This window comes from Bufo bufo, chromosome 6 (genome assembly GCF_905171765.1).
Source record: "Bufo bufo chromosome 6, aBufBuf1.1, whole genome shotgun sequence".
Classification (NCBI taxonomy): domain Eukaryota; kingdom Metazoa; phylum Chordata; class Amphibia; order Anura; family Bufonidae; genus Bufo; species Bufo bufo.
The window spans coordinates 259494293-259515222 of NC_053394.1; the positions used below are offsets into that span (position 1 = coordinate 259494293).

General features: G+C 46.3%; 1 protein-coding gene across 6 annotated transcripts in view; it reads right to left on the bottom strand.

Annotated features, from left to right (window-relative positions):
* Positions 1-6614: 6614 nt before the first annotated feature.
* The window catches only part of USP54 (ubiquitin specific peptidase 54), a 154870-nt gene continuing 140554 nt past the window's right edge, over positions 6615-20930 (bottom strand). For 5 of the 6 annotated variants that reach the window (XM_040437944.1, XM_040437945.1, XM_040437940.1 and 2 more), the window contains 3 exons: positions 20182-20322; positions 11239-11425; positions 6615-7919 (listed from right to left, as the gene is read on the bottom strand). In XM_040437944.1, coding sequence (XP_040293878.1) covers positions 7294-7919; positions 11239-11425; positions 20182-20322 — 954 coding nt within the window. In that variant the 3' untranslated portion in view covers positions 6615-7293. The remainder of the gene's footprint in view (positions 7920-11238; positions 11426-20181; positions 20323-20930) is intronic. The other variant, XM_040437946.1, reaches the window with a different exon arrangement.

Genomic DNA, 20930 nt, shown 5'->3' on the forward strand with positions numbered 1-20930 from the left:
GGAACATAAGGGGGGCTACTGGAACATGATAAGGGGGGCTACTGGCACATAAGGATGACTACTGGCACATAAGGGCTATTGGCACATGATGGGGGCTGCTAGCACATAAGGGGGGCTACTGGCACATAAAGGGGGGCTATTGGCACATAATAAGGGGGGCTGCTGGCACATGATAGGGGGCTACTGGTACATGATAGGGGGTCACTCTGGCTACTGGCACATGATATGGGGGCTCTGGCTGCTGGCACACGGTGGGGGGGGGTTCTTTTTACTGGCACATGATTGGGGGGCATCTATGGGGGCACATCTTACTGGCACATGATTGGGGGCATCTATGGGGCACATCTTACTAGCACATGATTGGGGGCATCTATTGGGGCACTTATTACTGGCAGATTATTGGGTGGCACTATAGGGGCATCTACTGAGGCTAAAAAGAAGGGGTATTTTATATGGGGGGCTCTGTATATGGGCATTTTATACTGGGACACATTATGGTGGGTACTATGGGGAAGGGGGGGAGCACTATGGGGTCATCTACAGGGACACTGAGAAAGGGTATTTTATATTGGCACATTATGGGAACATTAGCTCAACTGGGGGCATTACAAAGGGGTATGTTTTGCACATTATAAGGAGAATTATTACTATGGGGGGGGGGGCATTACGGTGGGCTTTATTACTCCCCTATGGTATGACTCCCTAGTAGCAGCACCATCCTCTCCCTGCTCTGCTATTCCTCTGCCTCTTCTCCAAATCCTTATTTTGAAATCTTTCTCATTAGGATAAAAGACAACATCAGCTCCACCGAGCCCTCGGCCAAAGTGGTGAAGTGGTGTCCGAGATCCCCAAGGGCCAAGCCAAGTAATTGTAAGTTTTCATGTGAAATATGTTTGTTTTTAGTTGATCTTTATTATCGATTTTACTTTGCAGATTTTTTTTATTATTTGGTCGAAAGGCTCATTGAAGGGAGGGGGGATTGTAACAGGACTGCCGTAGAATATCTAAAATAGCTGGTCAAGTAAAATGTTGCATGCAACAATCATTAAATAGGTGGCCAACAAAAAAGGGGCGGGTCAAAGGGCGTGGTAAAACACTGTCTGAGCATGCTGAGAGTTGTAGTTTTGCAACAGTTGGAGGCATCCTGGTTGGGAAAACACTGTGATAATATGAACAATGGTGGTTCTACAAAAGAGCTATCGTGGGGCAAAGTTCGTATTCGTGTTTACACACGTGTTTTAAAATTAATGCTTTCCCCTTTTATAAACAAGTAAATAATGACGCAATGCTGTGGGGCTGGTATGCAACTTTTTCCAGGGCTGGTTTTTATCCCCAGTCCGGCCCTGTATGGAAGATAGGCATTGTGGGACTCTGGATAGTAAGGTGGTGATTTCTGGACCAGAGAAGTATATTTGTGTGCCGTCAGCATAAAAGTGACACTGAAAGCCATGGGACTCTATGAGCTGTCCCAGGACGAGGGTGTAGATAGAGAAGAGCAGGGGTCCTAGGACAGAGCCTTGTGGGACACCAACAGAAAGGGAATGAGACAAGGAGGTGGTGTGAGAGTGGGAGACCCTAAATATCCAGTCTGTGAGGTATGATGTGATCCAGGAGAGGGCCAGGTCAGTGATGCCAAGAGATGAGAGAGTTTGTAACAGAAGGGAATGGTCGATGGTGTCAAAGGCAGAGGACAGGTCAAGGAGGAGGAGGACAGAGAGAGTAATGTTTTTTGGTTTTAGCTGTTAACAGGTAGTTGGTGACTTTGATAAAGGCAGTTTCAGTTGAGTGGTGGGGTCGGAAGCCAAATTGTAGCCGGTCAAAGAAGGAGGAGAGGATAGTTCAGAATGGACATGTTGTTCAAGTAGCTTTAAGGCATATGGAAGAAGTGGTATGGGGAGATAACTGGACAGAGAAGATGGGTCAAGTTAAGGCTTTTTGAGGATGGGTGTAAAGGTAGCATGTTTAAAACCAGAGAAGAAGACACCAGAGGTTATTCTTTTCCGGTGTTGAGTTCCGTCACAGGTGCTCAATACCGGGAAAAAGTTTTATCCTAATGCATTCTGAATGGAGAGCATTCCGTTCACTATGCATCAGTTCAGTCCCTGAACGACCGCAGCATGCTGTCGTTTTCTCTCCGGCCAAAAATCCTGAACACTTTCCATTGAAATGTATTAGTGCATTAAGTGTTCCGGCAAAACGGATCCGGTTTTCCGGTCTGCACATGAGCAGACCTTTAAAAATGCAAAAAAATAAAAAATACTGGATCCGTTTTTCCGGGTGACAACGGAGAGACTGATTCGGTATTTCAATGCATTTATCAGACGGATTCACATCCGGATCCATCTGACAAATGCCATCCGTTTGCGTCAGGATTGCCGGAACCTCTACCACAAGTGTGAAAGTACCCTTAGGGCTGGGATAAACACTGTGGTCAGGTTAGGGATTAGATGGGGTGGGATGGAATTGAGTCAAGTGCACAGGTGGTGAGATGTGATCTGGAGAGTAGGGTGGAAAGTTTTTCTTCTGTAATGGTGGAGAAGCTGGTTTTGGAAGAAGAGGACTGAGCAGCTGTGTAGAGGGTCTCTGGGGACAGTACACTGAAGCTTTCTCGGATGTTAACGATCTTTTGTTTGATGTATGTGACAAAGTCGTACAAAAAAAGAGCAAGGATATATATATAATTATAAATCACATGAACATCACAGGTGAGACTCAAAAGGGACAGAACATGGAGACTGCGCCACAAAAGGGCTCTGCAATGTGGAGAATCACAATGGGGGATAATGTGACCATATACAGCAGGTAACAGACAATTAACAGAAGCTGTGAATATTGGAGTAGTTGCGGGTGCAATTGTTGTCCCCTAGTGTTGAACAACTACCTAGCTCTTATTCACAGCGTCCAAGCAATGGATGCTGTAGGGTGTAATTGGACAATGCAATACTACTCATAAAGATGGCATATAACAATAACTGTAAATCACTAGTCCCACCCTAATCCAGATACCATGTTACCTACCCATGTTGCTGCTGAAAAATGGTGACACGGTTCCCCCACTGCTTCGACCTCAACACGTGTTTCGCCAGGTAGGCTTCGTCAGGAGGTACGTGGCAAAGTCCTCAGCTGAGATTAGAGGTGAGGGTGGGGGCGCTGGGGGAGGAGAGTTCAAAGTGTTAAAAAGTTGTTTAGGGTTGTGGGACAGGGAAGATATGAGAAGTAGGCCTGTTTTGCATCAGCGAGTGAGGATTTGAAAATGAGGAGGGATTGCTTGTATGTGGTGAAGTGATCCTTAGAATGGGATTTCTTCAGTTGCTGCTCTGCAGCTCCGGAAGCTTCTCAGAGTTTTTTGGTCAGGCTGGTGTGCCAGGGTTGTCTGTTGATTTTTTTAGGTTTTGTTGTGTGTTAGGGGGGCAGCAAAGTCCAGAGCTGTACTTATTGTGTTGTTATACAGAGTGGTGGTAGCATCTGCGTCCTGGAGGGAATAAATGGTAGAGAGTGACAGAAGAGAGTCAGAAAGCAAGCAAAAGTCGAGATGTTTAAGGTTCCTGCAGGGGTGTGCTAGTGTGTGGACCAGGGGAGCAGTAGAAGAGATCACTGAAGAGAAGGTGAGTAAGATGTGGTCAGATAGGGGGAGAGGCGAATTGGAAAGGTTAGATAGGGAGCAGAGGTGGGTAAAGATCAGATCCCGAGTGTGACCATCTCTGTGGGTGGGAGCGGAGGACCACTGTGAGAGGCCAAAGGAGGAAAAGGGTGATAGAAGGTAACAGGCGGCTGAGTGGCAAGTGTCAATGGGGATGTTGAAGTCACCCATGAGGATAGTGGAGATGTCAGAAGAAAGAAAATGTAGGAGCCAGGTGTTGAAGTGGTCAAGAAAGATGGTGGCTGGGCCTGGGGGGCGGTGAATGACAGCTACTTGGAGGAAGAATAGATGTAAACAGTGTGTACTTCGAATGAAGGGAGCGTAATAGAGGGTGGCAGTGGAGTTGAGCTGTAGGAGCAGTTGTCTGATAGAAGGAGACCAACTCCACCATGTTTGCAGCTGGTGCGGGGGGTATGAGTGAAATAAAATCCGCTATAAGAAAGTGCAGCAAGGGAACAAGGATATGAAGGATATAAATATGAACAAGGTTCCAGATGGATCACACTCAAGAGTTCTTAAAGTACTCCGTTCAGTTATTGCTGTGCCCCTGTTCATAATTTTTAGAAATTGTCTAGTGAATGGTACAGTGCCAAGCAACTGCTGCAAGGCAAATGTAGTGTCCATGTTCAAAAAGTTTCATAAAGGTATCTAAATCTTCTCTAGGTAATTATAGACCTGTAAGCTTAACTTCCATTGTGAGCAAATATTTCAAGGGCTTTGAAGGGACCATACAGGAGGTATGTGACCACAAATAATATCAAGTGATAGCCAGCATGGGTTTCCAAAGGACAGAAGTTGTCAGACTAACCTGAATTATTTTTAAGAGGCGGTAAGTAGATGCCTGGAAAGCATGCGACTGTATAGTTTTCTTGGATTTTGCAAAGGCTTTTGATACTGTCCCTCAGACGTTTAATAAGTAAAATAAGGTCTATAGGCTTAGATAGTATACTTTGCAATTGGATTGAAAACTGGCTGAAGGACCATGTCCAGTGAGTTGTGGTCAATGATTCCTATTCTCAATGGTCCCCAGTTAAACGTGGTGTACCCCAAGGTCCAGGGCTGGGTCTCCTATTATTTCACTTATTTTTTTATGATATACAAGATGAGATTAATAGCACTATTCCTAATTTTGTTTTTTTTAAATCAAGTAATTTTTATTAAAACATTTTTCCCATTTGTCAAATCCCCTCAAAAGACAAGGGGGTGCTGCATCCATTTGGGGAAGAAGGTCAGTCTCTGTTACTCATGATGGTGTTTTGACTCTGTCATCTAAGCATGGTTATGGAGCACTTTATGGAATATTATTATTCTCTTTACATGTTAATAAAAAGTTTGAAATAAAACTTTGGATGTTTTTTTTACAGTACAAATTAATTTATGAAGTTATTGCAGACTTCGAAGCAATAACTTCGGCTCATCGGAGCCAATACATTTTAATACTGTGGCAAAAAATCTGCATGCAAACAGAAAGCATTTGTAGACGGATCCGGATGTGGATCCGTCTCACAAATGCATTGCAAGAACGGATCCGTCTCTCCGTTTATCATCCGATATCTTGAATGCCGGATACTTTCCTATGGAAAAGAATGCCGGATTCGGCATTCAGGCAAGTGTTCCGTTTTTTTGGCCGGAGATAATACCGCAGCATGCTACGGTTTTATCTCCGTCCTGAACAGTCAAAAAGACTGAACTGAAGACATCCTGAACGGATTGCTCTCCATTCAGACTACATGGGGATAAAACTGATCAGTTCTTTTCTGGTATTGAGCCCCTAGCACGTAACCAAATAAGAATCTTTCGAAACGCGTCAACAGCCTACACCAGAGAGAATTTGAGTCCTGTATTGTCTGTGCACTATTGCTAAAATAAAGATGGAGAACTTGACACTTCAAAAAAAAGTGAGTGCTGGAGTCTGAATCTTTCCATTATTTCTCTTCTAGGAGTAAGGTCAATGTCCCCATTAAGCTTACTTGTGTATATAATAAAACGTCATTTTTCTCAGCAATGTGAGTACATATGAACATGGAACCAACACCTTTAGCTGCCAAGTGCACATGCAACAGGTCAGCCAGCTTCATGGGTATAAATCTGCTAACAAATGCCCTTTAAAAGAATGTTGCCATGCATTACTTAAAGGGGTTGTACCATCTCAGACAATAGGGGAATATTGCTAGGATATGCCCCCAATGTATGACAGGTGCGGGTCCCGCACCTAAACTTAGAACAGAGCCGGCAAAGTCCTGGAGGGCGCACTATGCATGCACGGCCACCCTCCATTCATTTCTATGGAAGCGCAGAAAATAGCTGAACGCTTCTCGGGACCCTTACCTATCAGACTGTGGGGGGAATATCCTAGTGATATGCCCCCAATGTCTGAGATCGTACAACCCCTTTAAGGAGGCATGATCACAGGGCTGCAGTCATTCTTGTACAGTGCCGACAGTCATGACACAAAACACCCATTTACCATAAAAACATTCTTTAATAGTCAATTACTTTAGAGCTCATATCTTTCACAAAAGGTTTACCAAGCTATAAAAAATAAATTAAAAAAACACAGAATCGGTTTAATAGAACTATTTTATATATTTATTTGAAAAATACTTACAAAAGCAAATGTTTTGACACTAAAATATTTACTTTATCTTCTAGCTGTTAACATCAGGGTTTAAGCATGCAGTGATAACAGTCATCTGTTCAACTTGCTACAATTACTGGAGAGAAGGAAAAAGGGGTGGGCATGGCATTCTTCAACATCTGTGGCATTGCCCCCCCTCCTCTCCCACCTCCCTTACAGTAGTCAAGATTTGTGCTTAACTATCTGCATGGTTAATGCTGGGTTTGCTTTCGAACTAATACTTCCAGTCCCTTGACTGCATGCTGGTTTAGAGTGCCACTGGAAGACCAACTGCCCGAGTGCCTGGTCTTCTGGATATTGTTCTCTCTGCCAGTAGTTATGTCCTTTTCTGGCAGCAAAAGCTATTAAGGTAAATTTGAGGAAGGACAAACTATACTATACACCCTGTAGAATTGCAGTGCATGGGTAATTTTAACGGATATGGTCTTTTGGTCGCATAGACACCAAAAGGAAACCAACACATAACAAAAACAGTTTACTCTAAGTATCACCACTGCAACATATAAATATTGCTAACTGAAGCAGGGTCTGAAAGAGCAAAGGCAATGGTTTCCAAAATACTTAGGTTTTACTCCTTGACTGAGTAGTTGATAAACACCCTGTACATATTGTAACGCTCTCTTTTTAAGCATATTATTGCTAATTGAGCACAAGGCTGACAAGGTAAGAAATCAGCAATTGTTCTCATAGTTTGTTGAGTGGAAGAATGATTTGTCAGCAATTCACACACCTGAAGGAGCGGTGAGCTTGTAGAGTATGGTCGTCTGCTAGCTCTGATGTTACTTCATTGCAAAGCCCTCCTGCACCAGTTGGACAATCTAAAATAGTAATTACAATTCCAAATCCTGACCAAACATCTAGTACAAAGGGACTGTCCACAGGCTTAAAGGTGTTAAGACAAGACTGGCGATCACACTACAAACAAATAACCTTCATGTAACAGGCTTGGATCAAAGGTGTAAGATGCAAATCTGGCAGCTTCTTGTAAGCATTCTGGATAGCTATACCAATACATTTACCTCCCATTTCTAGGCAAGGCAGAAGAACCCCTCCAGATGGCTGTACCGTACATATCAGAGGCAGAAGAATAGGTCCGATGTGGGGAATATGTTGGATGCTGCCTCCATCTGCCCATTTGAGGGGAACAACTGTTTTGTCTCCAGTCTTCCTCTGGTGGCATGTCTACTCTCCTAGGACCCTGCATTCTAGGCTGTGGAGCAAAAGCATTCACCATCAAATCTCCTCTACCCATGGAAGAGCTACGTGGCATAGTTAAGGTGCAGTACTCTGTAGATGGCGATGGTCTGCGATTCATCTTATAGGTCTGATAGCCCCCGTAGCTTGATTCTTGCTGAAACAGACCATTTTGTAAGCTTTTGCCTGGAGAGCCCAATAAGCTGGAATTACCCATGATTGGGTCAGGTCCGTTTGCCTGCACTGTGTGACCTGACCACTTTTGGTAGGTTGGAATATTCGGTTCCATAGCTCCAGGTGAAGACCTCTGTGTTGAGTATAAACTAGAACCAATCTTGGGTGCCCTTGGGAGAGTTGCATAGCTCACTTCCATATCTGAGTGTTCGGTAACTCTGACACTTTCACTCCTGTCAGGCAAAGCCAAAAGCTTTTGGACAGTTGGGTCTCCTTAAGTTAAAGGGGAGAGAACATACGAACCATTAATTCTATTGAATCAAATACATTTCATTAGCAATTTGGCTTCACTTAAAACATATTAGGAAGGACTCAAAAATAAGTTTTAACATTTGACTAAAAAAGTAAAAATGCAATAAAGTATTAAAGTACTGACATACATGATGCAATATCAATGTATAGAAGGGCAGACAGGTGTAAGAAGGACCATGGTGCCTAGAGGGAAAACAGCAGAGGTTCCCATACACATATGTAATCGTTATTGTTCAAAAGTATAGGTAAATTGGGCATAAAAGGCTGCCAAATCAAAAAGTCAGTCAAGAACGTGGCAAAAAGAGCTAAATTGTGTCTGGATTGACATGGAGATGAGCCTCCCTGCAGCTTCCTTAGTGCATGCAGGACTACTCACCGCTATTTTTGATAAGATCTTTGACGGAGGCCGTGAACGGAGCCTCCAATGCAGATGTGAACATGCCCTAACAGCTGACCACTAATTATCATAGCAGAAAACCCTGCGATCGGATCACTTGTGGGGGACTATAACAAAAAGGATGGTAAAAAACAGACAGGTCCTATAATGTTACTTATGTAGCAGCTTGTGTGGCTCTGCTTAATAACAGACAAGATCCACAATAATGTGAGATTTTGTAGTAGACAAGGGGAAAGATATCACCCGAAGATTGACAATTAAGCTGTCACAGGTGATTACTGGCTTGAAGGGTAGTCTCCCTAATCATACTAAATGGGTATGCCATTTACAACATATATGAACCACTACAAACATAGTGAAACCGTGACATGCAAAGGTGTTTTATTCCAGCATCAGTTTATATAGGCTATTTAATAGCACAATCTGTAAGTCTGTCAAATAGAGAGCTGTATCATATGGCTCATTTTTAAGATGCTATGTGTAAGAATATACTTATTGTAGTCTAATGCTAAACATTCTTGTCCAATTTTAAAACAAGACTGCATTTTACATTTAACCTCACAGCCACCAGGTGGCGCACATATGCGGTAATGTGTGAAATCAAAGAGGAGCAGCACTTCGCTCTAGTGTAGTAGCACAACACAAAGGTATGCCCTTTAGTGCATATAAATCTATAGGAAAAATCCAATATAAAAAGTAAAACATAAAGCATGTTTAACTACAAATAATGTTTGTGGATACACCATTAATGTATGATTGTGGGGGTCCCATCTCTAGAGGGGCAGCACGCATGCTTGACCTCTGCTCCATTCATATGGGGAGATAAAAGGACCCCTACTCTCATGATTGGTGGGGCGTCCAGGTAGTCAGAGCCTTTACCAGTTAGAATTTTATCCGTTATTCTCTGAACAAGACAAACCTTTGAAGTCTTAAAGGGGCTTTACAAGAATCTTCACTCTTTAGTTATGGTCCCTAGCATGTATGTAATAATGAAAGACTCCAATTTACCTGTTCCCCACCACTCCGGTCCTGCACCTTGGCAACTGTTCGGCCGTCTTCCAGTCCCCAAGCTTGTTTACTTCTGGCTGGGGTATGGACATTGTCACCTGCGCAGCTGCACCAATGACTGGCTTCAGCTGTGAGGTATCTGCAAGTGGCACATGACGTTGCAGTGATGTGCCGCTTAGGGACACGTCAAGGCTGAATCCAGTCATTGCTTGTAGTGGTGCAGATGACCATTTTCATAACCCAGCTGGAAGTAAAAAAAATCCAGGGACCAGAAGATGGCTGAACAGTTGCCAAGGAGCAGAAAGTGGCAGGGACTCTTATAAGGTAATGTATGCTAGGGGCCATAAGTTTATAGTGAAGATTTATGGAAAAATCCCTTAAGGCTTAAAAGATTTGTCTTGCCCTCAGGATATCAGTCTATCTGGTAAGTGGGGTTCCCAGTGGTCATAGCTCTTATCAGGAGTATGGTGCTTGGCAATTTCAAACTGCTCCATTCATATGGGGGGTGGGGGCACAAAACACCCCATTTTCATGATTTGTGGGGGTCTCAGTGAAACCCCTCCATTTAGACTTATCTCCTGTCCTGCCAATAGGGTATAGGTATAAAACTTGGCAAAAACCCTATGTACACTCTGCAGACAGTATTCTCCACGGTAACAGACTACAAATAATCCTTGTGAAGTCTGATCATACAGTCATATTCTCTTTCATCTGTGCACCATTTCCTGCTAACCTACCAGTGCATGTTAGTAAATAGTAGGCGACAGATGGAAAGGAGTAACACATCTGCTGGGTCAGATTGCACAGGATTTGTTTGCAATTTGCAACAACAGAAGGTTAGAATATCTTTAATCAAAACGGTTTGCAAAGTTGCTTCTTTATTTTATTTTATTTTATGTTAGATACACTGAATGGTTTCAAAGTTGTACACAGCCTGTAAGGGCTCTTTCACACTTGCGTTCTTGTCTTCCGGCATAGAGTTCCGTCGTCGAGGCTCTATGCCGGAAGAATCCTGATCAGTTTTATCCTAATGCATTCTGAATGGAGAGAAATCCGTTCAGGATGCATCAGGATGTCTTCAGTTCCGGACCGGAACGTTTTTTGGCCGGAGAAAATACCGCAGAATGCTGCGCTTTTTGCTCCGGCCAAAAATCCTGAACACTTGCCGCAAGGCCGGATCCGGAATTAATGCCCATTTGAAAGGCATTAATCTGGATCCGCCCTTAAGCTAAACGTCGTTTCGGCGCATTGCCGGATCCGTTGTTTAGCTTTTTCTGAATGGTTACCATGGCTGCCAAGACGCTAAAGTCCTGGCAGCCATGGTAAAGTGTAGTGGGGAGCGGGGGAGCAGTATACTTACCGTCCGTGCGGCTCCCCGGGCACTCCAGAGTGACGTCAGGGCGCCCCACGCGCATGGATGACGTGATCGCATGGACACGTCATCCATGCGCATGGGGCGCTCTGACGTCATTCTGGAGCCAGGACTTTAATAGCGTCCTGGCTGCCATAGTAACACTGAACGCATTTTGAAGACGGATCGGTCTTCAAATGCTTTCAGTTCACTTGCGTTTTTCCGGATCCGGCGTGTAATTCCGGCAAATGGAGTACACGCCGGATCCTGACAACGCAAGTGTGAAAGAGCCCTAAACTGTGGGGCACCATATTCTTAGATTAGTTTCACACTAGCGCTTGTACAGCCTTATAGAACCATCCAAGCATTCTTCTCATTGAGTACAGGGTAATAAAATCAGAAAAAGCACAGCCAATTCAACACAGCACAAAGGATATAAGGGGAAAAGCGAATGGCTTTCAATGAAGTATACAAATACCATACAAGAGATAAATAAAACATGCAGGAGAGTTGTGTGCAATTACCTGGTGGCCTGTGTGCCTCACCCACCATGCTGGGCGCCAGTACCTCATGAGATGGGTGCTGCATCTGGGTTGGGTAGTGCTGGGGTTCATAGGATAAAACAGAAGGATTGTGGGTATAAGGGTAGGAGGAGGAGCTGTGAGAGCGATGACTGCTGTCCACAAGCGGTTTCCTCTCATTGGATGCCTCCTTTTAACAAATGAAACAGAAAAAAATAAATACAACCATAAACAAGATGGCTAATGTGAAACAGGATAACATTTTGTCAGAGAGCACTTGTGTAGGACAATATGTGGCTAAACATCAAGCACCACAAACAAAAACTAATACTGACACACACCCATACACAAAGCAGTCTAACAAACAAGGGTGGGTGCAGACCAGAAAACAGGACCCACATTAGTCAAACACCCGTCACCAAAAAGCAATGCAATAACATGTAGTGCTTGGCTAAAGCTGCAAATGATTGCTTAAAAAAAAAAAACAAAAAAAAAAAAACAGAGCCTGTTGTGATATCAAAGCCTACTTGTCAGAAGTGTTAATCCATACTTGTAATAATCTCTCATCATGCAGTGAATCAACTTGTGCCATGATAGCAGTGTTAGGCAGAGTTCACACGAACGTGTGTGACCCGTGCCTGTGCTGCGGCCCGCAAAAAGCGGGCCGCAATGCACGATCTCCGGCCGTAGGTCATCCGCATCGGATCGCGGACCCATTCACTTTAATGGGTCCGCGATCCGTCCGTTCCGCTAAAAGATATGTTCTATCTTTTTCCGGAATGGAAGTACAGGACGTAACCCCACGGAAGCACTCCGTAGTGCTTCCAAGGGGTCCCGTCCCGTGCGGCCGTTCCGCGATTCCGGATTTGCGGACCCATTGAAGTGAATGGGTCCGCATCCATGATGCGGAATGCACACAGAACTGTGGCCGTGTATTGCGGCCCGCAATACGGCCACGAATCACACACATTCGTGTGAACTCGGCCTTATAGGCACTGGAGCTCCATTCTGACCATAATTCAACACCTGCATGGTGTTGCATGTTCCCTCTGTGTTTGGGAGTTTCCTCACACATTCTAGAAACATACTAATACAGGGATCAGCAACCTCCGGCACTCCAGCTGTTCTGAAACTGCAACTCCCAGCATCCTCCTTTCACTTTTATGGGAGTTACAATAACAGCCAAGAAAGTGTGCATGCTGGAAGTTGTAGTTTCACAGCACATGGAGTGCCGAAGGTTGCTGAATCCCTGCACTAATAGATCAACTGGCTTCCTATAAAGTTGGCCCTAAGTGTGCATGTGTCTGATACAGAAAACAAACTACAGATGCATCTCGATAAATTAGAATATCATCAAAAAGTTAATTTCAATAAGTCAATTCAGAAAGTGAAACTCATATGATATAGATTCCTTACACACACAGTGATCTGTTTCAAGAGTTTATTTATTTTAATGTTGAGGATTATGGCTTACAGCTAATGAAAACTCAAAAGTTAGTATCTTGGAAATTAGATTATACACTCACCTAAAGAATTATTAGGAACACCATACTAATACGGTTTTGGACCCCCTTTTGCCTTCAGAACTGCCTTAATTCTACGTGGCATTGATTAAACAAGGTGCTGATAGCATTCTTTAGAAATGTTGGCCCATATTGATAGGATAGCATCTTGCAGTTGATGGAGATTTGAGGGCTGCACATCCAGGGCACGAAGCTCCCGCTCCACCACATCCCAAAGATGCTCTATTGAGTTGAGATCTGGTGACTGTGGGGGCCATTTTAGTACAGTGAACTCATTGTCATGTTCAAGAAACCAATTTGAAATGATTCGAGCTTTGTGACATGGTGCATTATCCTGCTGGAAGTAGCCATCACAGGATGGATACATGTTCTCATTCTGTTTACGCCAAATTCGGACTCTACCATTTGAATGTCTCAACAGAAATAGAGACTCATCAGACCAGGCAACATTTTTACAGTCTTCAACAGTCCAATTTTGGTGAGCTCGTGCAAATTGTAGCCTCTTTTTCCTATTTGTAGTGGAGATGAGTGGTATTCGGTGGGGTCTTCTGCTGTTGTAGCCCATCCGCCTCAAGGTTGTGCGCGTTGTGGCTTCACAAATACTTTGCTGCATACCTTGGTTGTAATGAGTGGTTATTTCAGTCAACGTTGCTCTTCTATCAGCTTGAATCAGTCGGCCCATTCTCCTCTGACCTCTAGCATCCACAAGGCATTTTTGCCCACAGGACTGCCGCACACTGGATGTTTTTCTGGACCATTCTTTGTAAACCCTAGAAATGGTTGTGCGTGAAAATCCCAGTAACTGAGCAGATTGTGAAATACTCAGACCGGCCCGTCTGCACCAACAACCATGCCACGCTCAAAATTGCTTAAATCCACTTTCTTTCCCATTCTGACATTCAGTTTGGAGTTCAGGAGATTGTCTTGACCAGGACCACACCCCTAAATGCATTGAAGCAACTGCCATGTGATTGGTTGACTAGATAATTTCATTAATGAGAAATAGAACAGGTGTTCCTAATAATTCTTTAGGTGAGTGTATAAAACCAATTAAAAAAGTGATTTTTAATACAGACATGTTGGCCTACTGAAAAGTAAATACAGTATATGTACCCAATACTTGGTTGGGGCACCTTTTGCAGGAATTACTGCATCAATGCGGCATAGCATGGATGCGATTGGCCTGTGGCACTGCTGAGGTGTTATAGAATCCCAGGTTGTTGGGTCTGGTGTTTCTCATGTTACTCTTGACAATACTCCTGTCACAGCATGGTGTGGGTAGATACTCCACACTGACCACAAGAGGGAATGGAAAAGGTACTAGGCCTGGAAACTAAGGAAAGGGGAAAAGGTCACCACCTAGTGAATCCCTAAACCGAGCCCTGACTACTATCAGTATGAACAGACCTTAAAAGGTAGGAATGTTCATGTGCTGGAACCTAGGGCCCTATCTGACCCTGAAGGGCCCTGGAAATAGTGTCAGGACAAGAGAAAACCTGTTCCTTCCCAGCTAAAGGAACAGGAGACTCCTTAAAAGCCTAATACCAAAAGGAAGGGGAAAACAACCAACAAGAAATAAAGGAAAGACACTTAACTCTGAAGTATAAGGACGAGCACTTCCAACATCCAAAAGGAGCTAACAACCGCATAGCATGATGAGTGAGGTCAGACTAAATAGAGGAGATGGAATGAACACTTAAGCTACAACTGAGACCAGAGGTGTGGTCATACCCAGCAACAACACAGAAGCAAGTGAAACCAGAGAGACTGTCAGATCACATCACGTGCAGACAGTCTCTTAGATATTCTGACCCCTGTGTCAGGAGAGACTGTGACAACTCTTTAGATTCTTTATGGGGATTAGGTCAGGCGAGTTTGCCTGCCAATCAAGCACAGTGATACCGTGGTTATAAAACCAGGTATTGGTACTTTGGGCAGGTGTCAAGTCCTGCTGGAAAAATGAGATTTTTGTATAACTTGCCAGTAAAATCTCTTTCTCGCTCTTCCTTGGGGAACACAGGAAACCTTGGGTATAGCTCAGCTCCCTAGGAGGCGTGACACTAAGTGGAAACTGTTAAGCCCCTCCTCCAGCAGCTATACCCTCAGCCTGGAGAGAGAGACTGCCAGTTGCGTGTCCAAATAGTAAGAAAAGGCAATGTCCAACAAGAGGAAACAACAAGCCAACTACCCACGGGGAAAACCAAGTCCGGAAACCGTGTAGAAAAAAAACAATGAATGGGTGGATGCTGTGTCCCCCAAGGAAGAGCGAGAAAGAGATTTTACTGGTAAGTTATACAAAAATCTTGTTTTCTCGCCCATTTTCCTTGGGGGACACAGGAAACCTTGGGACGTTCGAGAGCAGTCCAAGAAGGGGGGGACCACAGCTCCAAGGCGAAGTACCCGAAGGCATCAAGGAACCGCCGCCTGCAAAACCAGGCGGCCCAAGCAGCATCCGCCGGAGCCCAAGCATGCACCCTGTAGAACATGGTAAGGCGTGCAAGGAAGACCGGTGGCCGCCTCGCACAATTACGCGGCCGAAGCTCAATGTCTCCGCCCCAGGAGACACCGACCGCTCTGGTGGAATGAACGGCGACACTGAAGGCGGAACCCTGCCCTTGGTGCGGTAACCTCAGCAATAACCATTCCGATGAAGCGGGCGAAAGCCACCCTGGAGGTTGTCAAACCGTTGCGCGGACCTCCTAGAACCACAAGAGTCCGAGCGCCGACAAGAGCCGGTGATCTCCAAGTAAAACTGCAAGGCCCGAACAACGTCCAATCGGTGAAGTAGGGACGGGATGGAGAACAGCCCTGTCCTGGGGAAAGACAGGAGGCCCGGAATAAGAAGGGCCGCCATTCAGACACCTGTCTGAGAGACACGATAGCTACAGAAAAACCAACAGTACAGGACAGAAGAAGTATAGAGAACTTCTGTAACGGCTCCAAAGGAAAGCTTGGAGCGCCGAGAGCTCAGTATGTAGTTCCCAGGGCGGTACCGGGGACGGTACAGAGGAACCAATGAGCCACTCCGTGGAAGAATGTCTTGACAGGCCCAAGAGGGGCCAGGAACGCTGGAAGATTATGGACAGCGCCGACACTTGACCCTTCAAGGAACAGAGTCCCAGTCCCAGGTCCAGGCCGGACTGGAGAAGGACAGAACCATGGGGAGAGAAAGGCAGAGTGGGGAAAACTCAGCTTCCCACAGAACCTCAGGTACGGACTCTAAGTCCGATAATAGATCCTGGACGAAGCAAGGCCGGGAGCGAACACTAGCGTGCCCGCTGGAATAGTCTGGGCAAGCGGGGAAAAAACCCAATGTGATCAGGCGCAGACCAGTAACACAGGCACAAGAGTCCGGCAAAAAACTGGTCCCGTCGGCCCCCGAGCAACGTTGTCCTGTACCCACCCGGAGTGGGGGAGCAAAGGACAGACCGAAGGAACTGAAAGGGTCATCGCAGCATCTGACAGATGCCAGGACAAGACAGGCTAAAGTCCACGTCGATGTTGCCCCCAGAGGAAGGGGTACTATAGTCCCGGTGTGGGAGATCTAAGGACAATCTGGACCGAAGGGTAGTTCTCCCAAGTTACCGAAAAGGTAAGTCTACAGCAGAACCATCGCCCAGAATGGAAAAAACGCAATCTGCACCCAAGCGGGAGGACAGAACGCGGTAGACCCGATAAATGGGCGCACAGCCAGTACAGCCAGTGTGAACGAGGGAGACGGTACGAGGTCGCAAGAAACACCGGAACCATCCAAGCGAACAAGCATGCTCTCCCCAGAGGGGAGGGCAGTGAAGGAACAGCCTCTGAAGCCTGGCTGGGGCAGACGCCACATCGGAGTGATATGCCCCGAGCGGGAGCCAAAACAGAGCAGGCAAGAAAAAAAGTTGAGACAGAGGCCGGCATAACACCCTCCGACCGAAAGGAGGAGTGGGCAACAGGGAAGTCATAGTAGGACAGCTCAAAGGCAGAAAACCCGTTACACTGTGAGACGCCCGGCTCACCGCCTCGCAGAAGACGATTACCCTGAAGAACCCAAAGTAGAAGTCCGCCAGACTTGGACAACCGAGCACCCAAGAGAAGTTGGGTGACCTTCCTGAGAAGAGCGGCCCGAACCTGGTAGCAGAGCAGAGGGCGCCAATAGAAAAGACTCATACCACACTGCATCCGAAAAGGAGGAAATGGTAGTAGGCGAGGGAACCGTAGTCCCGCCAAAGTCAACGTAGGATTCGAGGGGCGCTGCAGACAGCACTCTCGCCCATGTGACCGCTTGCACAGGAAGGCAATGCCGCAGGAGGACGAATGGGAACGCATCTAGGAACCACGAACACTCCCCAGGTGGAAAGGCCAACAAACGTGGTGGATACAGTCGCAACAGAACCCCAAACCCGAAAAACGAGTACCGCCTAGCTTGGTGCAGTAGAGCGCAAGTAGAGCCCGTCCGGGTCAGGTGGAAGCAGAATGATCTCTTCAGAAAAGAATGCAAGGCTGCGGCCAGCATCGTATCCCATGAGAAACAAGTATGTCGCAGGAGGAAGGGAGGCATACGTACGAGCAGCCCCGAAGCAGTGAGAAGGCCAACCCACCTACGGGAGGAGAAGGCATACACGGCCCAAACAACGCAGAGCGCACAAGAACGTCCGCTCACTGTAAAATAGTCACTCAGCGAAGGGGGCTAGCCACAGAGTCACACAGTATCTACGGGCGTGCAAAGTGCAGCCTGAAAGGGAGTCATGCACAAGACTAGTACGGCATGCGATGGAACGCAGGCAGTCCGCCCAGAAAGGGGGGAACGTACCTGGCAAACACTGCAGTTGGCAAGAGTGCAAAGGCCCGCCCCAAAAGGGGGTGATGCCCAAGGTCAGTACCAACTTCAGAGAAGTAGAACATACCATATTTCGCCCAGAAGGGGACCATGCACATGGCCGCACAGTATCCAACAGGAAAGCAGGAGGTCCGCCCAGAGAAAGGGGGACATGCACGGGGTTATCCTAGCATTAAGTGATTGTGAAATAATCCACCTAACACCGAATTCCGTGAGAGTGCAACTACTCCGCCAATGAAGGGGAACATGTACGAGTCCAGTACAGCATATACAAGGACAGCCATGAGTCTCGTGAGCGTGCAAAATTCCGCCCATGGAATGAGGAGGGCAATGTTCATGGCCAGCAACGTATCCGGCGAGAGTGCAGTAATCCGCCCCGAAAGGGGGGTCATGCACATGGCCAGCATTGCATCCAGTGAAAGTGCAAGCACCCCGCCATGGATGAGAATCATGCACATGACATGGCCAGCAACATACTGGTGAGAGAACAACCACAGTCAGTGAGAATGAACGTATGCCGCCTGAGGAAAGGAGGCATGCCCATGGCCGGCAGCGAATCTAGTGAGAGTGCAACATTCCGCCTATGGAAGGAGGCCATGCATATGGCTGGCAGCGAATCCAGAGAGAGTGCAGCATTCCACCTATAGAAGGAGGTCATGCATATGACCGGCAGCGAATCCAGAGAGAGTGCAGCATTCCGCCTGTGGAAGGAGGTCATGCATATGGCCGGCAGCGAATCCGGAGAGAGTGCAGCATTCCACCTATGGAAGGAGGTCATGCATACGGCCGGCAGTGAATCCTGAGAGTGCGCAGCATTCCGCCTATGGAAGGAGGTCATGCATATGGCCGGCAGCGAATCCTGAGAGAGTGCAGCATTCCGCCTATGGAAGGGGGTCATGCATATGGCCGGCAGCGAATCCAGCGAGAGTGAAGCATTCCGCCTATGGAAGGAGGTCATGCATATGGACGGCAGCGAATCCTGAGAGAGTGCAGCATTCCGCCTATGGAAGGAGGTCATGCATATGGCCGGCAGTGAATCCTGAGAGTGCGCAGCATTCCGCCTATGGAAGGAGGTCATGCATATGGCCGGCAGCGAATCCAGCGAGAGTGCAGCGTTCCGCCTATGGAAGGGAGTCGTGCACATGACCTGCACCATATCCTGTGAGAGTGAAGTATTCCGCCTACAGAAGGGGGTCATGCACATGGCCAGCACCGTAACTGGATAGGGTGACAAATTCTGCCTACAGAAAAGGCGGCCTGCACCTGGCCAGCACCATATCCCGGGAGAGGGTAAGGGTCCGCCTAGAAGGGGAACATGCACCTGGCCAGCGCTGCGGACGGGGAGCGCGACATGCCGCCTATGGAAGAGGGGCATGCATATGGCCAGTGCTACTGAGGCCAGGCTGCAGTGTCCTGCGCAGCCAACAAGAATTTTGTTATTTCACTTTTTATTTTTATTTTTTTTATTATTATTTAAAAACACAGCCTCTCTGAGGCTAGAAGGGGGCCACCATATAGGGGCACAGCCTCTCTGAGAGGCAGGAAAGGGGCCAGCATCTTAGGGTCCCCTCCAGATGGGAGCCGGCCGGTACCAAGAAGGTTAATAGGGATCCGGCCAGGGGGCGGTGCAGCGATCCCCTGGAGGCGGGGGAATCTCCTGGCGGGAAGAATTTGCGCCTGGAGAAGTTCCCGCCCCCTCCAATCGAGGCCGGAATTTTGCGGCCTAGTAGGTCGCGAGCCGGGGCCTAAATTTTAGCGGTGCCCGGGAGTACCAGCCGGGGTCTGGAGGGAGCGGCGCATGCACATACCGGCCGCGGGTGCCCACCCCGCGGGCCGGAGGAGTCAGGGGGCCCGGAAAGGAGCGCCGGAATCGCAGCTCAGCAGGCCGTGAAGCCTGGGTCAAAATTTGGCGGCGCCCGGCTGACCGGAATGCACCGTATGGGCCCTTCATCCAGACATGACATGTCTGGATGAAGGGCCCATATACAAGTGGCCCGAAACGCGTCACATTGTGCTACAGTTTCTCCGTTTGTACACATGGATTTTAATTGAATATGTGAAAGAATAAAGCATTGGTTTTTAAGGAAAAGGAGCTGGACATTTTTTTGCTACTCTGTATGTAATGAATCTATATAAGGACTTTCACTTTTTGAATTAAATTACTGGAATACATTAACTTTTTGAATTGAATTACTGGAAAACATTCACTTTTTGATGATATTCTAATTTATTGAGATGCACCTGTATGAGCCCCATTGGGCACAGGTACTAAAGCCATATAGCCATGATGTTACAGTCCTGATATCTAGCAAACACGTTTGCCAACTATTCCTAAAATACAAGTGAAAGAAGAAAAAACTTGAGAAAATTGTTAAGCGTTTCAAACATGCAAACAGAAGTGAATTCAAAATAAGTGAAGAAAACATAAGTGTCTGGGGATAAGAAAAGTAAAGAAGGTAGCATCAGCATCAGAGTCATCCATGATTTACACACGGCGCCACATTTTAAATCTGCCTATGAATAGCTGCCTATAACTTGATGTATAAATATTGGGTCTAATTTAATGTTACCAAACATGTCAATCAAATCTGTATTACTTACAAAACTGTGAGAAGAGACAAGAGTCTCTTCTCTGTTAGGGATGACAGTCCCACTGAGGCTCCTTGCCAGCCTTCGGAAATTCTCTGCACTGTACAGCTCCTCTTCCTCCAACTTCCTGCTTTGGTCTCTGCCATGAGTGACCTGCAGGTGCATACACAATTTGGCAGGAATGCTCAGAATATATTGCACCAAATGCCACTAATTTCTAGCCCTTTTAGGCCACTTTCACATATGTGTTTTGGCATTCCGGGTTTGAAAAGCAGCAGATGATCTCAAAACTGGGCCAACATGGTGTCCCCATGCATTCTGAATGGAAAGAGATCCGTTCAGGATGCATCAGGACGCCTTCCGTTCTGCCAGCATTCCATTTTGTCAGATCATTGAAACGGAACAAACTGGATCTGTCACTAAAAACAATGACCGATCCAGTTTTTTAGGATCCTAATTTGATTTCTAGGAACGCCATTTGATTTCTATTATATGAATTTCCTTAATAAACTTTTTTATGCTTAGAAACCAGATCAGCAATAATGGGGCATCTCTGATGTGGTAAATACTTCTTGTCAGAAAAGTGTATACAAGTTTGTATATTTCACAAATAAATCTTATGACTGCAATATTGTGCTCAATTACTTTGTAGAAAATGCCGTCCATCATGGAATGAAGGTTAGTATATTGGAAAAAGTGCAAGAAAAGGGCAAGCAAAACAGTTTTGTACAGGATATAGCAGCAGATAGGTTATCTATGCT